Source organism: Muntiacus reevesi, chromosome 9 (assembly GCF_963930625.1).
Source record: "Muntiacus reevesi chromosome 9, mMunRee1.1, whole genome shotgun sequence".
In the NCBI taxonomy this organism is placed as follows: domain Eukaryota; kingdom Metazoa; phylum Chordata; class Mammalia; order Artiodactyla; family Cervidae; genus Muntiacus; species Muntiacus reevesi.
The window spans coordinates 18,742,811-18,770,578 of NC_089257.1; the positions used below are offsets into that span (position 1 = coordinate 18,742,811).

At 38.3% G+C, this 27,768-nt stretch overlaps 1 protein-coding gene across 3 annotated transcripts in view; it reads right to left on the bottom strand.

Moving 5' to 3' along the window:
- The window catches only part of TTC17 (tetratricopeptide repeat domain 17), a 116,176-nt gene that overhangs the window by 40,388 nt on the left and 48,020 nt on the right, over nt 1-27,768 (bottom strand). For 2 of the 3 annotated variants that reach the window (XM_065944429.1, XM_065944431.1), the window contains exons 16-17: nt 23,913-24,099; nt 2,769-2,939 (exon numbers count right to left, since the gene is read on the bottom strand). In XM_065944429.1, the coding sequence (XP_065800501.1) occupies nt 2,769-2,939; nt 23,913-24,099 (358 nt within the window). The remainder of the gene's footprint in view (nt 1-2,768; nt 2,940-23,912; nt 24,100-27,768) is intronic. The other variant, XM_065944430.1, reaches the window with a different exon arrangement.

Sequence of the window (27,768 nt, forward strand, 5' to 3'; positions counted from 1 at the left end):
TGGAGAAAAGAAGAATGTACTCCCAGAATTCAGACATGGTTTTTTTAAAAAACAAAAAACGTTAGTATCTAAGAGTAAAACTAGTAAGAATCATCAACATACTGCAATTACATTAGCAACGCAGCCTACGAGACAGTGGGCCGAGTGCTAACGGGACCTGGCAAGCACCTAGCTCTGGACAGGGCAACCACACAGGGTCCGCGGTATGGGGAGGGCATGGAACCGTGGGGGAACATGGATCTAAAGAAGCTTAAATACTAGGTTATCTGCCTCGAGCAATGATGTATTCAGAAAATGAAGTGACACACAGTTAAGACTCTGGTTGGGTTTTATTCTGAATTGTCCTAGTAAAAGATTCTAATTTGGTAGCCATGAGTATTCCAGTCATTAAGGAGTCATACTGGAATGGGGTCAGTTTCTGTAGGCTGGAAAAAATACCCCTTTATCACTACTCAGTTTCATTTTGTGTTGATTCTGAGTTTATCTCATGATAACTCATGATGTTCATGGGGTTGTGTGGGTACCTGATACCAGAGAGACACGAGGCCCCCGGGCACCAGAGAGGAGCGGCCCCACTGTCAATGAACAAAGTGGCCATCTGGTTTAAGTCAGTCTCTTCTGAGTAGGTAAATGGGAAATTAATTTCCTTAAAGCCTCACGATTCCTGGTAGAAGAGATGGAATTAATTTTCTAAACCTACAGAAGTGAGAGTCACAACATCCCCCTTTGAGGTGTCTTCTCTTAGACATCATTTGTTTATATATAATATACCTAACTCAGAAGGAAACATGAGATTTTGTAATTGCTAGATATGTTCATCCAACCTATGAACGAGGCAAAGGGCACATTTCACCTCTCTAAAGAGCATTTCTGTGCACAGAAATGTAAAGTCACACAGGACACAGTATATAAGAGGCTCAGTGTCTGTCGGGACGCCAGGTATACAAGCATTTCATACGGTATAAAAGGGGCCTTGACAAAAAGGAGGAACAAGACAGCAAATGAAGCAACTGAACTCTTGGCGACCTTTGTGAATGCTTCACAGAGAAGGCAACATCCGAGCTGAACTTGGAGACGCACAGGGGTTGTATAAAGGCAGTGTGTACGGGGCCCTTCCCAGCCTCTGCAGAGGAACGGGGGCTCGGAGCAGCACGCCGAGTGAGGGAGACAGGGAGAGGCCTGCATTCCCCGCTGCATACAGCACCAGCGGACAGCACAGCTGAGACAGAATGCAGGGCCAAGCTGCCTCACATCCCACAGGAAGACATCTGGATTCTTCCTACAGGTAGTAGGTGGGCTCCCCTGGTGGCCCAGATGGTAAAGAATCTGCCTGCAATGTGGGAGGCCTGGGTTCGATCCGAGAAGGGAATGGCTCCCCACTCCAGAGCCCTTGCATTCCATGGACAGAGGAGCCTGGCAGGCTACAATCCATGGGGTCGCCAAGAGTCAGACACGACTGAGTGGCTGAACAGAACTATAGATAATAGAGAACCATAGAAAATTTTAAGCATAGGCAACTTACCAGATCAGGTCTGATTTTAAAAACCACGCCATGGACACACAAGAAGTTGGTAACAGGTTACTTCTGCTTTTTAAATTATATACCAATTATATGTATCCTCTCCCTCTCACATACCCACATACCCACCTCTCCCACTCTCTCCACACATGAATGAAGTAAAGGACTAGATATAGGGCGCCAACCACGATGCTACTCTTAACAGCCCAGACCCAAACGAAGAGAGTCGGAATGCAGATAGTGACAGAAGAAACAGACAGAGAGATGGGGAGTTTAACAGGTCTTAGGGATTGACTGGATATAGTGGTGACTGGGTGAGCTGTGCCATTCAGGAAGCACGAATATAGCAATCAGAAGCAGTTCAGGAAATAGGACAAAATGAGGACAAGTTCAATTTTAGGTATGTTACATGTGAAGTGCCTGTGGCACATCCAGATAGAACGCTAAAAAGACAGAAGTAAGATCTGGGGTCACAGAGGGTTTTAGCTGAAAGTACGGATTTAGAGACACTGGTGTACTCCAATGCATCTCAAAGGCCAAGAGATTACAAAGAGGGAACTAAGAAAAGGAGACCAAGGTTAAGATCCTGGGTAAAAAAATAAATAAACAAAGGACAAAGTAAAGAATAAGTGAATGAAATTGAAAAAAGATACTCTGAGGAGAAGACGAGAACCAAGATCAAGCGATACCCCAGAAGCCAAGAGGGAGAGGAAGGAGCTCCCAGTGGGGAGTTGTGCACAGTTCCAAAGGCAGTGAAGAGGTTGAAGTTGGATGAGTACTAAAAGGAAGTCACTGATTTTGGTAATTATAAACAGACTGATACATCTTAAGAACTTTTCAGCACAGCACAGCTCAAAATGTGATCATAAAATGGAAGTTTAGAAGAGGGCCTAGTAGGTACGCCCGTTATTTCAAATCTTTAAATTTTCCTGGGTTAGTGTAAATACAACGTGCTTTCTTTTTTTGATGATTTACTCAATAAACTAATGACATTAAGAAGACTGGTACATAAATCAAATTGGCTCTAGAAAACGAAGACCTTGAGGTGGAGGGAGAAGAAGTGTGAAGAGCAATTTCACATTACAACTTGTCTTCTGCCTCCCAATCTGGGGTCACCCTCATGATTCTACAGAACAGTAAGTGACTGTTAAAGAAACAAGTGCTTGAGAGGAAAGAGAAGCCTAAGTTAAGCTCCAAGCCTGAGAGCTGATTCTACCCCAGGAACACAGCTCAGGTCAAAGCAACTTACTTTCAAGTCTAAGGACATCTGAGCCCCTCCCTGAACTCTCAACAGGGAGCACGGGGCCTTCCTCTGTCCCCGCCTCAGAGGGCTCTTCTTCGGCAGCGGCCAGTGGCTGTGAGCTGTCAAAATACTTCTGTTTCTCATGGCTGTTGTCCAGGGTTTTCACATGACAATCACCTCAATGACAAGAGACACAGACAGAGCATATTAGAAACCTCTCTTGTGTAGTCCCACAGCTCAAGGCCCCCAAGTATCCGGAAGAGCAAAAAGGGGACCGTTGCGCTTTTCTTCAGCAGGAGGAAAGTGCCCTTGAAAGCCAGGTCATAACTGTGAGTCACGATTTTGCACTTAAGTTCAAGTTTCACCCGTTAGGCTACTGTTAAGTATTTGGGGAAAAAGCTCTAAGAACAAAGTCCCAAGATCTTCCTCCATTCTTCATGAATGATTGTGAAACACTTCTCTGAAAGTCAGAAACATCATTAAAAAAAGTGGTTTTCCTTCCATTTGCCTTTCGAACGTGAGAAATGACAGATGAGTATCTGAATAAGTCTGGAGATAGATGAATTATAGCAGAAGAGTATACCAATCTTGCATTATAGCTTAAAGTGAAAGACTAAAAGGTAAAGGATTAGAAATTAAAAACCAAGGACCTGGAGGGCGATAGGGTAGCGGAGAAGCCACATTTGTGACTGTCAGATCACACAGGTGCCTGTTTTTCTTTTGGAAAACAAATTTTGATCATGTGTGAAAGTGTCAGTCGCTCAATCGTGTGTCTGACTCTTTGCAACCCCATGGACTGTAGTCCGCCAGGCCCCTCTGTCCATGGGGTTCTCCAGGCAAGAACACTGGAGTGGGGTGCCATTTCCTTCTCCAGGGGATCATGCGACCCAGGGAGTCAACCTGGTCTTCCGCCTTGCAGGGGGATTCTGCACCGTTTGAGCCACAAGGGAAGCATGAGTGTGTCTGACTCTTTGCAGCCCCATGGACTGCAGCCCGCTAGGCTATTCTGCCCATGGAGGGGAATTTTCCAGGCAAAGATACCAGAGTGGGGTTGTTATTTCCTACTCCATGGGATTGTCCCGACTCAGGGACTGAACCCGCACCTCTTGTGTGTCTTCCGTGTTGGCAGGCAGGTTCTTTACCACTAGCACCCCATGGGAAGCCCAGTAACGATTTATCTAAGCATAAAATGTCACATTTCAATGTAATCATAGCACTGTGTGAAACTAGGCTGGTACAAAAATAACTGCGGTTTTGCACTGCTGAACTCTGCCAGTTGATACTACAATACATTCTTAAATAAACGTATTTATTTATTCATCATTTTTATATGAATTTCTCACTTTATGTTTTTTTTTTTTTGGCTAATGACTTACTAGTTACTGTTTATTTTATATTTATTTTAGACTACAGAAATGTTAGACAAAAAAGCAAATTCTTTTAACCAATTTTTTCATTCAAGTTCAAAATGGGTTGTAAAGCAGCGAAGACAGCTCACAACATCAACAATGCACTTGACCCAGGAACTGCTAACAAACGCACGGTGCAGTGGTGGTTCAAGAAGTTTTGTAAAGGAGACGAAAGCCTTGAAGAGGAGGAGTGCAGTGACTGGCCACCGGAAGCTGACAACGGCCAACTAAAAGCAATCACTAAAGCTGATTCTCTTAGAACTATACGAGAAGTAGTCGAAGAACTCAACTTCAACCATTCTACAACATTTGGCATTTGAAGCAAACTGGAAAGATGAAAAGCTAGATAAATGAGCTGACTGAAAATCAAAAAAATCACAGCTTTGAAGTGCTGTCTTCTCTTATTCTATGCAACAACAGTGAACCAACAATTTCTCAATCGGATTGTGACATGTGATGAAAAGTGGATTCTATGATTGCTCTAACCACTGAGTAGCAATGAACAGCCCACTGGTTGGACAGAGAAGCAGCTCCAAAGTGCTTCCCGAAGCCAAACTTGCACTAAAAATCATGGTCACTGTTTGGTGGTCTGCTGCCCATCTGATCTAATATAGCTTTCTGAATCTTGGTGAAATCATTACATCTGAGAAGTATGCTCAGCAAATCGATCAGATGAATTGAAAACTGCAACGCCTGCAGCTGGTATTGGTCAACAGAATGGGCCCAATCTTTGTCATAACACCCAACTGCACAACCAGTGCTTCAAAGGTTGAGTGAACTGGCCTACAAAATTTTGTCTCATCTGCCATATTTACCTGACCTCTGATTTTAGCTTCAGTCAGCTCATGAGGCACCCATTTATCTAGCTTCTCACCTTTCCAGTTTGCTTCAAACGCCAAATGTTGTAGAACGGTTGAAGGCTGAGTGAACTGGCCTACAAAATTTTGTCTCATCTGTCATATTTACCTGACCTCTGATTTTAGCTGATTTTCAGTCAGCTCATGAGGCACCCATTTATCTAGCTTTTCATCTTTCCAGTTTGCTTCAAATGCCAAATGTTGTAGAATGGTTGAAGTTGAGTTCTTCGACTACTTCTCGTATAGTTCTAAGAGAATCAGCTTCAGTGATTGCTTTCAGTTGGCCGTTGTCAACTTCCAGTAGCCAGCCAACTACCACGTCTTCAAGTATCTCAACAACTTTTTGCAGGGAAAATGCTTCCACAACCAGCAGGAAGCAGAAAACGCTTTCCAAGAGCTTCTCAAATCCCAAAGCATGGATTTTTATGCTACAGGAATAAACAAACTTGATTCTCATTGGCAAAAATGTGTTGATTGTAATGCTTCCTATTTTGATTAATAAAGATCTGTTTGCACCTAGTTGTAACGATTTAAAATTCATGGCCTGATACCACAATTACTTTTGTACCAACCTAATACTTTCTGACATATATAGTGAGCATGACCTCTTGATACAACTTTGCCCAGGAGTCAAAGAGCTTTGAACTTATTAGGGAGCCATGTGTTAATAGAGATAAACAGCCACTATCTAGCTCCACTTGATAGTCATTCTCTGGGAAGAGGAATGTATTACTAGACTGCTGTGTCTTCTCTGGTGGAGATCTGGATGGCTGAACAGGTCTCCTCATGTTCCACGTGCGTTGTTGCGGAAGATGTATATTCAACAGAAGCCTACATTCCTATTATACGACACTTCTCTGATAACAGAGTGTATAAGTAACTTTCCTCCTTTATCAGAACATCCAAACATGTTCTAAAAGTTTTTTTTTCTTTTAAAAGAGAATGTTGCCTCAAAGAGATGTATGTACCCAATCAAGCTGTCTTTGTAGCAATGGGAATACAGGAAGTCTTTCTGGATCTGATGACTCCCCTTCAGATTCTCTAATTTCTGAAAGTGCTACTCAGTCATTTCCCTCATTGTACCAATAAAACATAAAGCCTTTACTAGTTTAGAGAGAGGGGAACTGCATACTTTGGGAGTCACTTTCCATTTTCCAATTCTACACTATCATACATCTGAGGCTATTTTCAACAAGGCTACGTCAGAAACTGAAGACTCTTTCAAGAGAGCTTTAGCTCTCAAGAAATTTAACAAGCAACTTGGGGAGACAGTAAATAAAGACAACAAACACTAATGAACTGGTCTACTGTGCCCAGTAGGTGCTTCAGAGAATGAGCTTTGAGTGGGAAGATCTTGAAGTGTGAAGAATACGTAGGACTTAAAAACACAACTTTAAAAAGGGGGAATTACAAGGAAGGGGACCAGTATTTCTTCAGTACTTTCGAATTTTTTTCCCACTTACGCCTCAAAAACACCCTATGAAATATTATTAGTTTTACAGACAAAGAAACTGATTCTCCATGAGATTAAGCAACTTGTCTGAGGTCAAATATAAGTAAGTAGTAGTAGATCAAATATAAGTAAGTAGTAGATTTGAATCAGTTCCATTTTACTACAAAGCTTCTTGGCTTCCCCCTATTTAATACTACCTCTTTAAGCAAAAAAAAAAAAAAGAAAAAAAAGGTAGAGAAGTTGGCATTCTAGGTAGGGAGGAATAATGTACTGAGCAAAGCAACAGGAATAGGGATTCTCATTTGTGGTTGGAAGGCCATGAGAAGTACAATTTGAAAGGGTGGAGTGTGTGCGGGCCCTGGAGGGCTACCAGGAAAGAAGGCATGAGCAATGGTAGCTGCTTGCTTTCTCCAGATTCTCCTGAGAGGCCAGAGGTTGCTGAGTTGCCTCCGCTTCTCTCTTTACCACCTAGCCCGTGTAGGTAAATATGGAAAACCAAGCACACGAGCATTGAAATAAAACAAAGCAATGACAACAACTCCATATACTCAACTATCTGAACTTTACTATGAAGAATAGCGTGTTTCTTAGAGGCAATTCTTAATTAGGATACAAATAAGCATGACTATTAAAAGCAGAGAGGAAAGAAAATGATGACAATGATACTGATAATTTAAAAAATACACTGTTCCTAGTGAATGTTCTCTGCCTTTAACTTTGGAGAATTTGCCTCTAAAGCATTATTAAAAAAAAAAAAAAGCATTATTCACCTTGACACAAGCTGGGTAAAGCAAAAGGACAAACCATTTAACACTGGAACCCGGTGAAATCCGAGCTGTGCTTCCTGTAGTTGATTTTGTCCTCCAACCTTTGCATCTTATTTTTCTATCCCACCCTCTATTATAAAAATTTAATTGGTTTCATCTTTTAAAATGTCTGCAATATTTAAAAATGCTTTATAGGTCATTTATAAGATATGATATGCATAAGATCCTGAAGCTAAAATTAGTCCTTCTACATGACCTCAAAGCAGACACCCTCTTGAAGCAAGCCTCATGAATTCTAAGAATGTCCTGCCCTCCAACCCAGGAATCAGGGCCAACACCTCTGAGGGAGAGGGTATAAAAGGGGATCAGGGAGAAAATTGGGAATTAAAGGAATAAGAAGTTTATTTTAAGCTATTTCTTGGAAGTAGGAAAAATCAAAATGCTCAAGTAAAAACTACATGTTTCAAAGTTAGAACTGTTGATATGAATTTCTTAGGTTGATGGTTAAAAACAGACTGGTTTAGTATTCTGGTGTGACTTCCATGATTAACTAGTCTAATCACAGAAAGTCATATTGCCTAATTCTTGAATGACTCCTTTCAGTTGCCGGAGGGAGAATTAATGAACTTCAGAAAAAATAAATATATCGATTCTTTGGACTATAGCATAGGTCTACTCCAGCAAAGAGGAACTAAAAAAAGTTGCCTATATAGAAAAATATTGCTTGTCTTCTCAGCAAAGGTAGAGATAATGTTCTCATTAAAGAAATACAATGAAATGTTGAAGAAGGAAAAATGGAAAGAGACCTAAAAAGTAACAAGTATCTTCTGTGCATATGGCTATTATTTCTTGTTGATGCAAAAATGAGGAGATTCTGAGGCTCAGACGAACCTTGATAGGTTTTTTTTCTGGGGGGGGGGAGGGACTTCATGATTTAAATGAAATGCTTTGGATAACAAGGTCCCAGATGAAAATGGAAACACTTCCTCTGCTTCATGTTCTATATCTGCTTGCAAAGACTTTAGCATCCAATTCAAATCCTGGCACTCTGGTTTTTCTTAGAATTAAGAGAGGATATGCAGGAGATATAAGAGATGTGGGTTCAATTCCTGGGTGGGGAAGACTCCCTGGAGAAGGGCATGCAAACTCACTCTAGTACTCTTGCCTGGAGAATCCCAGGGACAAAGGAGCCTGGCGGGTTATAGTCCATAGGGTTGCAAAGAGTTGGACACAACTGAAGCGACTTAGCATGCACACAAGCAAGAGAGGATAAGGCAATACCAACTAAGCATTCAGAAAACTAAGATCATGTCATCTGGTCCCATCACTTCATGGCAAAAATAGATGGGGAAGCAATGGAAACAGTGACAGGTTTTATTTTGGGGGGCTCCAAAATTACTGCAGATGGTGATTGCAGCCATGAAATTAAAAGACGCTTGCTCCTTGGAAGAAAAGTTATGACCAACCTAGACAGCATATTAAAAAAAAGAGACATTACTTTGCCAACAAAGGTCCATATAGTCAAAGCTATGGTTTCACCAGTAGTCATGTATGGATGTGAGAGTTGGACTATAAAGCAAGCTGAGTACCAAAGAATTGATGCTTTTGAACCGTGATGTTGGAGAAGACTTTTGAAAGTCCCTTGGACAGCAAGGAGATCCAACCAGACCATCCTAAAAGAACTCAGTCCTGAATATTCATTGGAAGGACTGATGCTAAAGCTGAAACTCCAATACTTTGGGCACCTGATGTGAAGAACTGACTCACTGGAAAAGAGTCTGATGCTGGCAAAGACTGAAGGCAGGAGGAGAAGGGGACGACAGAGGATGAGATGGTTGGATGGCATCACTGACTCAACAGAACTGAGTTTGAGTAAACTCCAGGAGTTGGTGATGGACAGGGAGGCCTGGCATGCTGCAGTCCATGGGGTCGCAAAGAGTCAGACACAACTAAGCAACTGAAATGAAATAACTGAATGAAGCATGAAACTCCAAAGAGGGTATTTCTGACTCTGGAACAACTACGAGATCTTAAATTTATCAACATCCTTTTTTTGCAGTAGACGACTGCTTGCATAAATTGGGTTATTAATATTAACCTCCCCTACAAGGGTATTCTGGAAAACAACTAAATATTTAATATACCATGTCTAAGCCTAAGCCTCCTAAGGGAGAAAGGCACAATTTATTCTGTGGCTAAACAGATTTTCAGAGTAAACTAAGTTCTCAGAAACTCCTATCATGACTAGGGTTAAAGAAATCTCCTATTTTCTCTTATTAATTCTGTTTACAAGCGTTTTAGAAGATTATTTTTCAACTGGAGTTGGGGAACCACTTACTTTTTAAAAAGAATTCTTCTGTTCTGAATCTCATTAAGTTGGTAAAGAGGTTCCTGGGTGGATTAGGAATCCTTTAGGGTTCTTTAGGATTCTTTGGGGTTTATTATAATAAAGAAACGCTACAAAATTGAGGCATCAAAATTTTGTAAGAGCAAGTAACTAATTTTCTATTTATTTCTCTAGTAAGAAATCTATCTTTTAGGAAATATGGTAAGATAAATGGTGAAGTGGACAAAGTGTATCTTTGAGTTACTCACCATTGCTAAAGCAAGATTATTTTTTTTAAATTAAATTTTAATGGAGTACAGTTTCTTTACAAAGATTACTTTAAAATTTCACCAGGAAAATTTAACTGTGGGGCTTGGGACCACACTAACAGGTAATAGTGAAGAAGTAAGAAGCCTTACTGCAAATGGATTCCTTTATGATTTCTACCTCAAAGTCTTATAGACCTTGTTCTAAAAGAAGCATTCCATGGTATGAACTCAAATCCTGCCTAGATACAGCCTGACCATGTGAACTTGCATAAATCAACTCTGGTCTCTGCATCTAGGTTCTTTACCTGAAATAGATAAGCTACTGTCCAACAATAAGAGGAGTCTCAGTAAACACCACTGCTGAAACCACGGTGAAAGTAGGTACACAGAACTCCTTGAATTTAAGCGAACCTGAGACAAGAGAATCTGTCTCACCTCCTCTATCCTGGGCTGTCCTCCACTTAGAAAGATGAGCGAAATCATCTCAACAGTCATAATGGCTCAGACTTCTTCTCATTCAGCAGTTACTGCTGAATGACATTCTTGCAGGAGGTTTAAAAGTAATGGCTATGTACTGGCTGACCTTAACTGCCAGAGAGAAAACAGATCATATTAAAGACTTGAAATCAGCAACTTCAGGATTATATAGGCATTCCCTCATGGTGAGGTGAATGAGTCAGAAGTGAGTTTAAAGAAGAAAAACTCTCAAAGAAAAGTATGTGACCTCAAAAAGAAATGAGAGCAGGGGTGGGAGAGATAAGAGAGAAATTCTTTTCTACTATGTATTCTAGAGTTAAATTCTATCCGGAGGAACACTGTCCACACATGGTAGGGGAATCTGATTTGTGCTGGTTTCTATAGACCTATATGCCCTGCTTCCTTTTAGAGAAGAATGAGCTATAAATCTGGCCTCCTTGTCCTGCCATGTGGCATTCCCTAAGTGGCTAAAGTATAGGGTGCAAAGTCAGCATCAGCTGAGACACAGACACCATGACATGTAGGCTGTGAAAGAAACGACTCCAGAGATGGAATCTAAGCTCTCTAATGCTATAACTTCCTCCAGAAATGGGAAAGATTAGGTTAGAGCCCTAAACAAGGGAATTTAAACATTACGTTTACTAGGAAAGATTTTCCCACACAGCAACTATATAAAAAAGTTAACTGTCATAGGTGCCATTATTATTATTATTAAATTTAAAAATCTGTTTTACTTCAGCCTAAGGAAATGGGTTTTGAGCAAGAATGTTGGGGAAACAAATCCAATAGATTTCTCACACTTACTAATTTATCTATGAATGTTAGTTTTTTTCAATGAGGGTCAACAAGGACATTTGTTTGCAATTTTCATTAAAAACAGTGCAGACAGGAGGTGGGGAAATACAGGCTACCTATTAGATGTGTCCTCTTCTAGTGGACAAGTGAAACAATGTAATTCCTCTTCTCTGCCCCCTCCTACTGCGTGGGAGCTGCAGACCTTAAAAGACCTATATGTGTGTGGTCTAAAGCATTCTGTGGATACAGCTAATTACCCTCTATTACCAGGTATTCTCAGTAGCTCAAACTTGAAATGCCATTAGATAATTTGCCACATGAACACATTCTAAGGGCTAAACATTGGGAGGAGGGTGTGGAATGCATGGGTCAGCATATGGAGGTGGACAAAGGAATGGTCCCTGTTCTCAAGGAGTTAAAAAGTTCTGTAGGAGATTTCTGTCTTGTACACAAATAACTGTAATGGCAAGTCACAGGAGCTGAAGGAGAGACAGGTGGAATGACTGCTCATGCACTGCTTATGATTAAGGGATCAGGCAAGGCACATGGCAGAAGTGGGCCTCGAAGGATGGGCAAGATTAGAACTTTTATTCAGGGGGGGAAGGAGAGCAGGAGGGAAAGTTAAGGGGGAAAACTACTGAAAACGATACAAGCAAACACATGGAACCCGGAGAGCAGGGTGTGTGTGGTAGAGAACGCAGGCTGTCCACAACAGTGTCATCGTATGTCACGTGTCATGGTGTGGTACAATTTCTTTTGGCGCTGCAAAAGAGAGAATGGTATTAAAGTCTCTATGTTGTCAGCTTAAATTAAGCACCCCTATTTGAGTCAACGACAGACTCTTGTAGTAAGTTGGCTTCATTCAATTCTTAATGCCTAGAATAATGCCCATACACAGAGAATAGGGACGAGGGAACAGGGGAAACTTCCCAGCTACTCACCACCTTTGTGGTTTAGATTTACTTCTCCTTTCTCATGCTGAAAGTGTTTAGTTACCTGCTGGTGTCAAGGGAAAAAATCTAGTAAAAAAATCAACAGACCTTAACTCTGGTCCTCTTCCTCATAATACAAATGGAGGCACAGAGATAGGCAAAATGGGAAAGGGACCTACCATTAGAAGCCCTTGTTGCTTCCATATGGCCAAATGTACTCACTATAAATCAAGTGTAAAGCATTAGAAAAATAAATGATACTGTTTGCTTTTGCTTTATGTCACCAAATGAAATTGGCCTGGAGGCATTCACCTCAGTTGCCACTTTGCACATAATAACATAGTTTCCAGGACTCTGCTCTTTCCCAATTTTTAACATTTATGGTTTTTAGGCAGTGTACAGTGAAAGATGGTGACTTGTTTGGTTACATTTTCCTACAGTTGTATTTCATGTCATCAAGGGAAACTGTCTGTATTATCACAGGTGTATCAGGAATCAGAAGACTTGATTAACACCACACACCCCGTCAGCTGCTGCTACTCTTTCTCCTAAAACGTGATATGCTTTCTTTCTTTTTTTTTTTAAATAATCATCACTTTGGATATTTGTGATCTGACTGGGTTATTAAGTAATGCCTGACAGCTAAAGCAGTTTAAACTGCTTTGAGAGTAGCAAATTTTGAATGTCAAATTTAGATTTGTTGTTATAAAAATCAACTAAGTGAGAAGAGAAATCCAAAGTTGTGTTATTTTCAACAGCTAAGAATTCTGATTTAAATTTCTCCCGTATTTTATTTAAATATCATAATTGAATAAACTTTGATGGTTAAGAAAAAGTAACAGATTACTGAGATTTTCTTGGTCAAAGAGCACAACAGTTTAGTATGAAACAAATTCAACTACTAGTAATAACTAACAATGAAAGAAAAAAAGGGAGGAAAAACCCAAACCAGCATATGTATGACCACATACATGTATATGCCAGGTTTCCTCAGTCATGAGAATTTTAAGTCTCACCAGTGCTCTTTTCTAGTGATTATCAGGCCCAACTACTGTATTTCCATTAGGCCATAGAACTGAGTTAAAAAAACAAAAATCATTCAATGATTATATTTGTAAAGGGGTTTAAGTACGTGGTACTCACTGTTTTAAACAAGAACTCCAAAACGGGTGAAAAGTGAAAGTCGCTCAGTCATGTCCGACTCTGCGACCCCATGGAATAGTCCATGGAATTCGCCAGGCCAGAATACTGGAGTGGGTAGCCTTTCACTTCTCGAGGGGATCTTCCCAACCCAGGGATTGAACCCAGGTCTCCCACATTGTGGGCGGATTCTTTACCAGCTGAGCCACCAGAGTAATTCATTTCAACTAGTTGGTTCACAATGTACAGAAAGAATTTTCTGGGGTATTGGTCACTTAAAAAAAAAAAAAAAGCCCACTCTAATGTAGTATGGATTTGTAGTATGTGAGAGAGAGAGACAGAGAGGGAGAGAAAGTTCTGCCAACTAGAATAATTTTTTGAATGGGGAAGAGTCATGCAAATGCTTGCTATATGAGATAGCAAAGCTTAATGTCACAAACTGAAATAGCTCCAAAAACATCTGCTACCATGCATGGATACTGAAGATGTAAAAAGAAAGATAGCATCCAGTGAACGTGCCTAACTTCCTTCACACAAAGTATTCACAACTAGATGTTAGCCCCCTGTGGCTCCTATCAGGAGACATGTACAACTGCAGTGACAAACCACATCAAACGCATCTCGTTCAGTAATTAACGAGGGCTGGATAAAACAGACCCCATCCTGCTCAGCCATTCTTCTTGCTGGTGTGTACCATCACTGTGACCTCAGTGATGTGAGTGTTGGAAAAAGTTTCTGATGCAGAATGGGGCCTAAACACAAAGGGTGATATCTCAGTAGAACTTTCCAACCCTATCTGCAGAGAAGAGATCACAAAATATGAAGAACAATGCCTTCCAATGGGTTATTTCCACACTAGATACACAGCAGAAAGGAGGAAGACGTAATTTACATGATCTAGACTTAATTCACAAACTCAAAAATCTAACTCACTTTCTTTTGGACATGCAAGATAGTCACCCTAAGGCTGGCAAAGACCATTTGCACACCTGAAGTTGTTACAAACTCTGTAACTCAGAGAGATTATCTTAATAAATTTGTAACTTCTTATCTTTAAAGAGAAGCATTCTATAACTGAGTGACAAGCTGCAGTGCGAAGCTGACGTCAGTAAGTGCTCCTGCAGTGTCTAAAGTAACCGCGTAGTTGCTGCTCTCTGGAGCAACACAGCCAAGCTGCAGTGACTCAGCTCCCACAGTCCCAGAGACAGAATAAAACCACTTACCCTGTGTTTATTACATACAGGGGCTTAGAATACCCTCCTGACAAATGCCTTACTCCTTCACGAACCTGCCAAATTTTTCAATTTTTTTCACTTACTTTCTCATGTTTCCATAACAAGTGAATTTTTTAAAAGTCTTTCTTCAGTTCAGTTCAGTCGCTCAGTCTTTGCGACCACATGAACCGCAGCACGCCAGGCCTCCCTGTCCATCACCAACTCCTGGAGTTTATTAAAACTCATGACCATTGAGTTGGTGATGCCATCCAACCATCTCATCCTCTGTCATCCCCTTTTCCTCCCGCCTTCAAGCTTTCCCAGCATCAGGGTCTTTTCAAATGAGTCAGCTCTTTGCATCAGGTGGCCAAAGTATCGGAGTTATCAGCTTCAACACCAGTCCTTCCAATGAACATTCAGGACTGATTTCCTTTAGGATGGACTGGTTGGATCTCCTTGCAGTCCAAGGGACTCTCCAGAGTCTTCTCCAACACCACAGTTCAAAAGCATCAATTCTTTGGCGCTCAGCTTTCTTTACAGTCCAACACTCACATCCATACATGACTACTAGAAAAATCATAACGTTGACTAGACGGACCTTTGTTGGCAAAGTACTGTCTCTGCTTTTAAATATGCTGTCTAGGTTGGTCATAACTTTTCTTCCAAGGAGGAAGCATCTTTTTATTTCATGGCTGCAGTCACCATTACTATTTACATGTTATCTAAAGAATGATTCTTGGTATCATTAACTATTTGCTTTAAAGTTATTTTAGTTACACAGTGACAGGACGAAACACAAGTTATATAGTTTAGAATCATGCCATTAACTCCAAAATTAATCCAACTGTATACAGAATGCTCACTTTAATATTTCTATTATCCTAGAATTTATTTTTGTTCAGTATAGATATCTTGCTATTGTACAGAAAATCCTTTTGATAAACTGAGATCACCAAATGATTTTCTAAACTGTTAAACTCAGAGCTTCTCACACTATTCACTCATCCATTATTGTTGTAATTTTTCCATAGGTACCAGTACCTTTATTTATGCAATGTTTTTCTTTAAATGGACTCACTGTTTAATCTTACAATAATTTATGTTAAAAGGGAAAATAAGTATCACTTTTCAGGAATGACAGGTTTGATGTGCTGGTTATATAATTCTTCCAATGCCAATTAGAATAAGTCACGAATACTAAAATTAAAAAACGTTACTCAATACCACCTAATAGCTTGTGCACTCTGGTGGTATCTGTACCATATTTTAGGAACCAATACAGAGCATACTGTTAATTTCTTTTTCCTTCTCAAACCCTCTGTTCCTCTGACCTTCAAGACCCAGCTCCCTCTTGGTTCTCCCCGGCCCCTCTCTTTACTCACTCTTTCCCTGGCTCTGCTCCTTAAATATTAGTATTTTCTAAGATTCTATTCTTGGACTTTTCTTCTCACCATGAACCTCCTGACGGAACCAGTGGCATCTCGGAATGAACACGTCTACCACTGAACTTATTTTTCAGCCCTACATCAATGCATGGATAATTTCTTTTCCACTTTCCTCCTCTTAATTAATGACACTGACAATTATCCAGTTGTCAAAAATTCTCTAAATGCAATTAGAAACCTCTAAAGTCAATTAGAAACCACTAAAGTCAATTCACATTTTTAGTCTACTGTTTTCAGCCATTCCTCTCTCAATGTTATCTCCAATTTCCTCTGCCCCTCTTCATACTCATCTGACAACTGGCCTCTTATTCCACTGAGAAGTAATCAAAAGTCTCACTATACTGACATCTCTACCTATACATTGTACCTTCTCCTATCTAAGGGCCACCTCTATGCTACCTTTGTGCCTTGGATTCCATCCCCTTCTGTTTATTCAAGAGCTTTGCTTTTATAATTTTTTCTGCATCTTCAATTACTTCCTCTTTACTGGATCACTCCTGCAAGAACACAATGCAGTACTTCTTATTTTCAGAACAATAAAACCAAAAGCAAGTATCTTCAACCTCACATCTCCATCCAGCAACCACCCCATTTTTCTGCTCCTCCCCACAGCAAAACTGCTTGGAAGGGTTGCCAGCCATCTCCACTTCCTCATCTCCTCCACAAACCATTACACAAAAACTTTTAGAAGACTGTCAGTGACCTCTGTGTTCCAAAATCCAACTCTTTACTCTGTCTTCATCCAACTCAAGCTCTGAGGATACACCCACATAATGTAAGAATGATGATAATATAATTAACCACACCCTGAAACACTTTGTTCACTCAGCTTCTGGAACAGAATACTTGCCTGGTTTTCTTATCTTACTGGCTACTCCTATACTGTTCTTCCTCTTCCTAATCACTAAATGTTAGCTGGAATGACTAGTAATTAATCATCAATGTGCTTTCCTTTTTATACTAATCACTGAGGTAACTTCATCCAATTCTGTGATTTTAACAACATTCATAGGTCCATGGCTCACAAATTTTCCTCTCTCGCCTGGGCTCTTCCTTGCCCACAACGACAGCTGTGTATAGCAACAGATAAGCAGTAGCTATACATCCAACTGCCTGTCCAATACCATCACTTAAACATTCAGTAGGCAGCTGAGACTTAATGTGTTTAAGACCAAACTTCTTTTTCTGCCTAAGCCTGCTCCTCCCTCACACTTGACCGTCTCATTAAACAGTACCCCAAGCACAGCTACCATATCTTCTGTGCGAAACCCACGGTTATACAACATTCTAATGATGCAAAATTCAGAAGCGAACAAAGTGACATGCTAAACTGAAAGGGGCCATTTTAGGTGTGTTTTTAGGGCTCATTATGACTGTCCCCCATAATACAGCTCAGATCCATGTTTTATATAGGGATGGATGTATCTCTCTTGACGGGTGATACAAGAAGTGCAGTGATTATACTACTTTCATAAAATGACTCAAGAATCTACAAATATGAATTCTTTCAGTCTTAGAAGTGCGTTAGTTTATGACTTGGGGATAAAAGAATTATGCATGAGGCCTTGGGCAGCAGAGGACTCAGATTTCAGTCTCTGTGCTACCAATGACTGGCTCTCTGACTTGAGTAAATCATCAGCTTTGCTTCTCAATTCATAAGAAGGGGACTTTCTTATCCTCCCTGGCACCATCACATAGAAACAAAGGATGTTTGGTAACCAAATAATTAAAGCCTTTTAAGTAAAGAAATATAAAAACTTAGATACATTAAAACCTTTGTGTTTCAGACTGTATCTTTCTTTCTTTTTTAAAGCATATATCTTCACTAACTCTCATCAAGAATGTGATAAAGCAAAGGTCCTTAATTGCTGGTAGCATATTTCAGATAGTCCACAGGAGGGCAGCAAAATGCAGGATTTCTTTTTCTTCAAATTCTGAACTCTATGTAAAATTGCTTTAAGCTACAAGATACATAAATCTATAGAAATTTAGGTAGAACACAGGCTAAAACTAGCAGGCAATGGAACAAGTTATCAAAGGAGATAAGATTTAGGTAAATAGTAAAGAGATGCTAAAATACAGAAACACTGTAAAGACAACACAGGATAATTCTTCCACACACTGGAAAAGATATTACAGCTCATGCAGGGACATCCCTGGTGGTCCAGGGGTTAAGACTTCGCCTTCCAATGCAGGGGGTGCTGATCCCTGGTGGGGCAGCTAAGAGCCCACATGCCTCACCACCAAAAAGCCAAAACATAAAACAGAAGCAATATTGTAACAAATTCAATAAAGACTTAAAATGGTTTACATCAAAAAATAAAAAGCTTTAAAAAAAAAATCATGTACATGATTTGGAAATTCTATTTTTTTTTCTATAATGGAACAAGCTTTCAAATACATATTATAGAGAAACATATATAAAAATTCTAAGTATACTTAGTTAAATACTAAAGTATGAGTTCTGTATAATATTTATTCATTTTTATGAAGATCCAGGCCAACAATTTTAAGTAGGCATGTGTCTCAGTAAATTAAGAAAAGATGAACATTCAGAAATTAGGGGCTGATGTTTACATTATATTCAGCTAATAACAATGCCATTGTTAGTGGCATACTTATAAGCATGTAATGAAGTCTAATAAACATAACCTACTCTGGAAAATTCTGAAAGAGATGGGAATACCAGACCATCTGACCTGCTTCTTGAGAAACCTATATGCAGGTCAGGAAGCAACAGTTAGAATTGGAAATGGAACAATAGACTGGTTCCAAATAGGAAAAGGAGTACGTCAAGGCTGTTTATTGTCACCCTGCTTATTTAACTTATATGCAGAGTACATCATGAGAAACATTGGGTGGGAAGAAGCACAAGCTGGAATCAAGATTGCCGGGAGAAATATCAATAATCTCAGATATGCAGATGATACCACCCTTATGGCAGAAAGTGAAGAGGCACTAAAAAGTCTCTTGATGAAAGTGAAAGAGGAGAGTGAAAAAGTTGGCTTAAAGCTCAACATTCAGAAAACTAAGATCATGGCATCTGGTCCCATCACTTCATGGCAATTAGATGGGGAAACAGTGGAAACGGTGTCAGACTTTATTTTTTTGGGCTCCAAAATCACTGCAGATGGTGACCGCAGCCATGAAATTAAAAGACACTCCTTGGAAGGAAAGTTATGACCAACCTAGATAGCATATTAAAAAGCAGAGACATTACTTTGCCAACAAAGGTCCGTCTAATCAAGGCTATGGTTTTTTCAGTGGTCATGTGTGGATATGAGAGTTGGACTGTAAAGAAAGCTGAGCGCCGAAGAATTGATGCTTTTGAACTGTGGTGTTGGAGAAGACTCTGGAGAGTCCCTTGGACTGCAAGGAGATCCAACCAGTCCATCCTACAGGAGATCAGTCCTGGGTGTTCATTGGAAGGACTGATGCTGAAGCTGAAACTCCAATACTTTGGCCACCTCATGCGAAGAGTTGACTCACTGGAAAAGACCCTGATGCTGGGAGGGATTGGGGGCAGGAAGAGAAGGGGACAACAGAGGATGAGATGGTTAGATGGCATCACCGACTCGATGGACATGTGTTTGAGTAAACTCCGGGAGTTTGTGATGGACAGGGAAGCCTCGCGTGCTGCGATTCATGGGGTTGCAAAGAGTCGGACATGACTGAGCAACTGAACTGAACTGAACCATTGGTCTTATGTTTTCTACTGTAAGAAAAACAATATTGAATGAATACTAAAAATAAAGTAAAATTATGAATATCAGAGATATGCATATCAGAAAAATATATATTGCTTAAGTAGTAGAAAACATCTTTGTTAGATATAACTTTTTAATTTTCAAATTACTGAAGCTGAAGAATGAAAGTATTTAGAAGTTTGGAATAATAAATATGTGGAAAATCCACTATCATAAATATTACAGATACAATATTCACATTTTGCTTATACTGCTATTAAAATTATTTTCCATCTTTCATCATTAGAGAAGATAATAATTACTGCTTCATGAAAGTTCATTTTCTGTGAGACACTGTTATTTTCATTTTTGTTTACAAAAGTCCTTTTATAGGGTTGAGCACTCAAGAGAATTTACTTATATACAAAAGCATGATAAGTTTGACAGATTCCATCTTACTTTTAAAAAGGCCAAGTACGCTGTTACTGGGCTTCCCTAGTGGCTCAGACAGTAAAGCGTCTGCCTACAATGCGGGAGACCTGGGTTCGATCCCTGGGTCGGGAAGATCTCCTGGAGAAGGACATGGAAATCCAGTCTAGTACTTTTGCCTGGAAAATCCCATGGATGGAGGAGCATGGTGGGCTACAGGCCATGGGGTTGCAAAGAGTCAGGCACAACTGAGCGACCTCATTTCACTTCACTTCACTTCATGCTGTTATTGAAAAGAGTTTGTTAAAGTGGCCAATTCAGTTCTAGATAAGTTAAACTATAAAATAACAAACCAGTAAATGTGGGAAAAAAGTATGTATTTCTAAACTGGCAAAATAAATTGCTTAATCAAAGTTGGAAGCACTAGCTTCTGTATTACTGTCAACTTGAGAGTGGACAATTAAAGAAACCAATCTATTATGTTTTCCTTTCCAGGATCCTTGAAAGTGTAATGCTAATATAAAATACCTATAAAAGACAAGGCCTTACTAAGTCGTATTCAAAGGAAAGAGACACGATGATGATAAGCAGTTAATATAAGAACACATGCAACTAATAAATGGCAGCAAATAAGATGACTTCTAGATTAATCAAAGTTTGGGAAAACCGTCAGATAAGTGACTCTTCACTAAATGTCACACTGTTAGCTATAAAGTCTTTAGAAGTAGGAAAACTGTGTGAACATAATGATAATGTACTTTTAAGCAGAATGAATCAGTATTCAAAGCTAAATATATTACCTGTGCACATATTACAAAACACACACACTGAAAATCTGTGTGAAAAATGTCCATGATTACATATGAAAAGCAATAAAATACTTGCTGATATTAAAAGACTGCTGATAATTTTACCATTTAGTTCATACTACCCAAGACATTATACACTATATTACACTTGCCAGAAAAAGTGTCTCATGTGAATCTTTAAAGAAAATGATTTGTGGAAAATTAATAATAGTGGTCAGAAAAATAGTTTTTTAAATGTTTTCCAAGAGTACTTAACTATTTTTGATCTTGAAAAACTTATCTGAAAAGCTTTCAGATTGGTAGCTTTTCAAATAGACTTTCATAAGAGAATTTTTTAGGTTGGGAAAGGGTGAAAAGGGGCAGCTTAAATTCTTATCCCAAAAAAACCAATTACAATACAAATTCCTTTATTATTATATGGAAATAGAATCACAAGTCTTGCTGTCTCTGGAGACCTTGGTATAGTCATAGTAAAACCTTTGGACAGATAATATGTCAAACAAGTAAGATAACTTAAGATTCTTTCAATACTGCAAAAATGAAAAAGTAAAGGATAGACAGAATCATTTGAAAGTAAAGAAATGCTAATCATTACTCAGAGATTTTGCCTTCTTTTTCATCAAGCATTTAGTAAAGCTCAGAGATGACTGGAGAAAATGCAACTGTTAGGTTTTAAAACATAAGTTTATCATTTTGATTAGAGGTGTCTGCACCTTTCAAATTTCAGCTTTTCAATGGAACTTGGCAAAGCAACCATCAATAAATAGGATTACTGTGGAAACAAGTAATACAAAAACACTGTCAAAGAAAAATTTAACACTGAAATTAGATCAGTATTATTAATGAGTTTTTAAACTTAGAAAATGCTACAGCATACATTTCCATTAAGGGTAACAGTAATTTTTTAGGAGTTAGCAGACACTGGATTCTTTTCTAAACCAATTAACTGCAATGTAAAAAGGTCTATTTTTTTTAATTAGAAAATTTTTTTAAACGAGCTCTCTCTGAAAGAATTAAAAACTGTATTCTCTCTTCCCAAGTCAAATTATTCTATTTTATTGTTATTGTATTGGATCCAATAATATTCTTGGACTAAACTGGACTATCATATACTAAAATTTTGAGAAAGATCTGTTTTAAGTTAACAGTTTCCTGAACTAGTTGAGACCATGTTCTGGGGGAAAATGCTCAAGACAACTCAATTTCCTCTCTTGACATCAGTGACATAAAATAATAAAGAATTTAAAAAAACTAAAATACTGGACTTTCCTGGTGGTCCAGTGGTTGAGCCTCCATGCTTCCACTTCAGGGGGCATGGGTTCGATCCCTGGTTGCGAAAGATCTACATACTGTTCAGGGTGGCAAAAAAAAAAAAAAGAAAGAAAGAAACTAAAATACTAAGAAAAGAAAAGGCTTTTAGGAAAGTTATCACTATATACATATAAAACCCTTCTCCCCAGTAACAGAAAAGAATCAAGAGAGGTGAGGGAGATGAGAGTAAGTAGAGAAAACAGGAAATAATCTATTAATATAAGCAGCTCATTGACAAAAGTGAAAATTTGTTTATAAGGCAGTCCTAGCATGACCACAAAATTTTAAAAACCACAACTTATTTTCTAGTATGACGCAAGAAGATTCTTAACCTTCTGAGTCATATTTTGCATTCGTCATGAATTTCTAATGGCTCACTTTTACCTAAGACCTACTCTGTGAAAATAATCTCATTTAGTTCTCCCCGAAAGTATATGAGATTTTACTCTTTCGTTTTATAGATTAGGACACACTTTAGTGAGAACAGAAAGACAGTAATGGCAGAACCAGGGCTCCAACGTGAATCTGTATGACTCCTGCACTAGCCACTGCACTATACTGCCTGCTGAAACAGTGCCTCAGGCCTTCAACAGCCACATACAAATTCTACTGGAGTTCAGACAGCGCTCAACACTGGTCTGCAAGTGAGTTATGGTGTTATGCTGCTGAGAGATTTTTTTGTTTGTTTCTTCACAAGAAAACTGGGCTCTGATATTTAAAATGACTAACTGCCTTCCATTAAAATCCTAAAGCAGTGTAGTAAAGTGAATCAAGAAAATGAATTTGAATGCCAAATCTGGTAATTATTGATGTCTTTCAGACAAGTCACTTAATGAAGTGTGTGTCACTTGAAAAAAAATAATCTGATAGAAGGAGCTGGACTAGTCCTCTGGTCAAACACTGGATCTAATTTGAACATTAACAGAGCAATTACTGTGTGCTCTACAAAAGCAAGGTACTGAGGATCCATACGTATGTAAACTGCACCACTCGTAATTCAAGTCAAACTCATTTTTTTTCCTTCCTAGTGAAGGTTCAGCAAGTAAATAATCAAATACTGTGGAACTACTATATTCAATATCCTATGATAAACCACAAATAGAAAAGAATATATATATGTAAAATTGAATCACTTTGCTATACAGAAAAAATTAATACACCATTGTAAATTAGCTATACTTTAATAAAAAATATTGAAGAAAAAAATACCATGGAACTCTTAGGGAGTTCTAATTGATAAACCTACAATAACTTAGATACTAACTCAAATACTTCTGACCCAGGTAGATACACTTCTGCACATGCATGTATGTATATATGTGTGGTGGTGGAGGGAGAAAGTAGAAGAATGCATAGCGGATACCACTTCACGTCAGGCAACTATTTTAAAGGTGCAGTAAAGGTCCGCCATCAGCTTCACTCAAAGCCAAGGGGCTGTATCTCAGTGAATGAGGATAGAAACACTGCTTTAAATCTCATGACATAGTTTGAATTCATGGCAGAAAAAAAACTTCCTTTGCCATAAGTATCAGTTATTGTAAAACATCAGAGATTTTGAGAGGGAAAAAAAACCTCACGGCTAATCAATCCCAACTGAATAATATACTTTAATCAGCCTTTCTCAAACTAGGGTTCTGGGAGAGAACTAAAGCCAAATGCTCCAGAGTATTTATATAGAAAGCAATGAATTAATTTCTTTTCCATGTATCTAGAATTATGCTAGCTAAGTAAAATCCTTGGGAAAATTAAGAAAATGATTTTCTGTGTTCTGTTGATCAAAACAGGAATCCCAACTGAACTCGCTATCTGGCCGGGATGAACAACTGCTTACCACTGCAGACAGAAGAGGTGATGTTGTACAGAAAGGGATAAAACTGCATACAGCGGATCAGCTTCAGGCTGTTCTCACACTCGGGGCATTTGGTAGTTAATTTCAAAGCCTGTCTAAAGGCCTCAAGTGCCCCACTGATATTCTTCAGAGCAAGGTAAGCATTTCCCAGGCTCAAAAAGGTCAGGGGCTGAAAAGAAAAAAAAGAAAAATCATTAAAATGTTAATGAATTAATATTTTCCAAGCAATATAAAACCTTTACAGTTGTATGTCTTTTGGCTTTTTTTTAGGGTTATCCTATAAAAGTTACCCCAGCTGTCCATTTTATTCACATCAGCTAATTCTAAACTGTTTAACATAAATTTATTTTTTACCTTTTCACTAAGATAAAAATTACATCAACTGTGTAATGTACATTAGTCTTAATTGTACAGCTGTAAACACCACTCATCTAAAGATAGACAACATTTAGAACATGTCTAGTACCCTGAGAGGATCCCTTGGGCAAACCCACCCCCCACCCCAGATGTAACCAATGATATGATGCTGTGACTTCTATCACCACAGATTACTGCCACCTGTTCTTGAACGTCACATAAACAGAATCAAACAGCATGTTCCCTTGTGCATATAACATACACTCTTCTGTAGCTTCTTTTACTCAACCAAATCTGTAAGACTTTCTTTGGGTATACTATATGTTCACTCTTTTTTAAAAAAATTGATGTGTGATATATCCAGATGTGAATACACCACACTGTTCATCCATTCTCCTACTGATAGGCAGTTACAGGATTGTTTTTGGTTTTTGATCTACCACAGATAAATTTACTATGAAGTGAACATTGTCGTAAATGTCTTCTGATACACATATTACTCATTTTCCTTGGGTATACATTTAGAAGTGGTTCTTAAGATAGGCATACATTTAATTTAAGAGATCCAAGCAAATAGTTTTTCAAAATGGACATACAGACTTAATACTCCTACAAGTAAGTGTGAGAATTCACTGACTTGGTATTGTCAGTTTTTAAAATTAAGCTGTTTAAGTGAGATGCTTAAGTGGCATCTCACTGTGATTTTAATTTGCATTTCCTTGATCAGTAATAATATTGAAACATTTTTTATACACTTAGTGGCCATTTTGGTACACTTATTTCTGAAGGGCTGTTGTTTTCCTCATTAAAAAAATGGGTTGTTTTTTTCTTACTGATTTGAAGGAGTTCTTTATATATATATATACTATATATGAAGTCTTTGTTGGACATATTTATTGCAAATATCTTTCCCAGGCTATCATTTGCCTTTTTATTTTCTTAATGGCATCTTTTGATAAACAGAAATTCTTAATTTTAATGAAGTTCAGTTTACATATTTTTTTCTTTTGTAGTTAGTGCTTTATGAAATCTTTGCCAGCTATAAGGTAATGAAGACTTTCTCCTATAGTTTCATCAAGAAGTTTTATTGTTTTCTCTTTCACATTATGGTACATGATCCACCTCAAATTAATTTTGTATACAATGTGAGGTAGGAGTCAAGGTTCATTTCTTTTTCCATAGAGGATATCCAAGTACTCCACTACTACTTACTGAAAACCCAGAGCTCCCCCAGACACTAAACTACAGGTGTGCCTTCGTCATAAATCAGCTTATTTTTAATGTCTCTATTTTGTTCCACTTGTGTATTTGAGTATCTTTGTGCCAATTCCACTGATTTAATTACAGTAAGTCTTGAAATCTGATAATGAACGTCTTCCAACTCTGTTTTTATTTCTCTAACCCCCAAATCTTTGTGCTATTCTAAGATCCATTTTTATGTAGATTTTTGAAACTACTCATCAATTCACACACACAAATACATGCAATTGCTGGGAGTTTGGGATGAAATTGAATCTATACATCAACTTAAAGAGAACTTACACCTTAACAATACTGACTCTTACAATCCATGTACATAATATATCAATATACCACCATTTATTTATGTTTTCTCCTAGCAATGTTTTGTAATCAGGATAGAAATCTTGTGCACCTTCCTTTAGATTTATTTCTAGATATCTGCTTTTTTGATGCTATTGTAAATAGTCTTAAAATTCTATTTTCCAATTGTTTTTTGAGACTTTGTTTTTATAAGCAGCCCAAAGTATCAGTTGAGGTCATTTTAGTGGAAATATGCCTATGCTTAGTATTTGCTGTGTACAAACCATTTATTCTATACTTATTTTATCATTAAAAATATTTTAAAAGATTTAAGAATGTTGTATTCCCAAACTGCACAGTCTATCTCCATGAAAGCAATACTTATAATTTCTTTTTTAAATCATGAAAGTATGATGATACATTTACAGAAGACTTGGAAAATACAGAACAAAGTTACACACAGTTCTACTATATATTACAAATATTTTTTAAGTGGTTAAATTAAGATTTTTAGCTGGAGTTTCAATATCAAACTCTCAAAATTGAAAGAATGAATAGTCAGAAAAGTAGGAGGATACAGTAGATCTGAAAAGAACTATGAACCAATTCAACATAATTAAGATTTATACAATTTTCACACAGCAGCAGGATACAAATTCTACTTAAGTTCTCATAGACTATAAACCAGGAGATATTAGAACATGCAACACCTATAATTTATCAGCTACTGCTTCTGATTCAGGCTGTTAGGTCATCAGAAATATCTCACTATAACCAAGCCAAGGTTTACAAAATATTCCAGATTAAAGAGGTCTACTGTAAGTAGTTCTCAAGTTACACTTAAAGTATTACTTAGAGGTTTACAAGATGTAAAATTAAATTCCATACTTAAATTAAGTGTCTTTATATTGCCCGTTAGGAAACAAAGTATCATGATTATCCTTACGACTAGAATGATAGTTGGGCAAATATCTTGTATTCAGATAAACTGCTCAGTGTTTTAGAAAAAAGAGTAATTTTCATGAATTCAGTCAGAAAATAATTACTGAGTGATTGCTTTCACTGTGTTTCAAATACTGTTTTTCATACTGGGGATACAGCAGGAAACAAGAAAGATAAACCTCTGCCTCAGTGGATCTTAGAGTCTCTTGTCACACAACTGTGGGGATGTTATATAATTGTGAGTAAAATGTGATAAAGGAAAGAACAGCAGGGAAGAGATATAAGTAGTACTAAGAGTTGGGAAGAGAGTGGCATTTCAAATATAGTAGTAATGGAAAGACTTACTGCAAAGTTAGTATTTGTAAAAGATTTTAAGGAGATGAGGCACAAACTAGGAAGAATCTTAGTGGGATGAAACATTCCAAGCAGAAAGAACATAAAATGCAAAGGTCCTGAGGAGGGACCACAGCTACCATGTTCAAGGAACTGCATAGAGGCAAGTGAGGCTAGAACAGAATGATCAACGGAATGATCTCACAGATATGAGACAGGAAAAGTAACAAGGTCACGTAGGACTTTCTACCCCATTATGAATTCTCGTCTCTTATTGTGAGTTGCATGGAGGGACACTGAAGAGATTTGAATAGACAAATGACAACATCTGATTTTTGATAATAATCTCATTGTTTTCTATAATATGAATAGACTATAGGGTGATAAAAGCAAAAAACTTAGAAACTAGTTAGGAGGCTACTGAAATAATCTAGATAAGAGATAATGATGGTTTGGATAAAAGATAGTTAATGATGGTTTGGATAAGATAGCAGTGGAAGTGAAGTGAAAGTCACTCAGTCATGTCCAACTCTTTGAGACCCCTGGACTGTAGCCTGCCAGGCTCCTGTGTCCATGGAATTCTTCAGGCCAGAATACTGGAGTGGGTCCCCTTCTCCAGCAGATATTCCCAACCCAGGGATTGAACCCAGGCCTCCTGCACTGC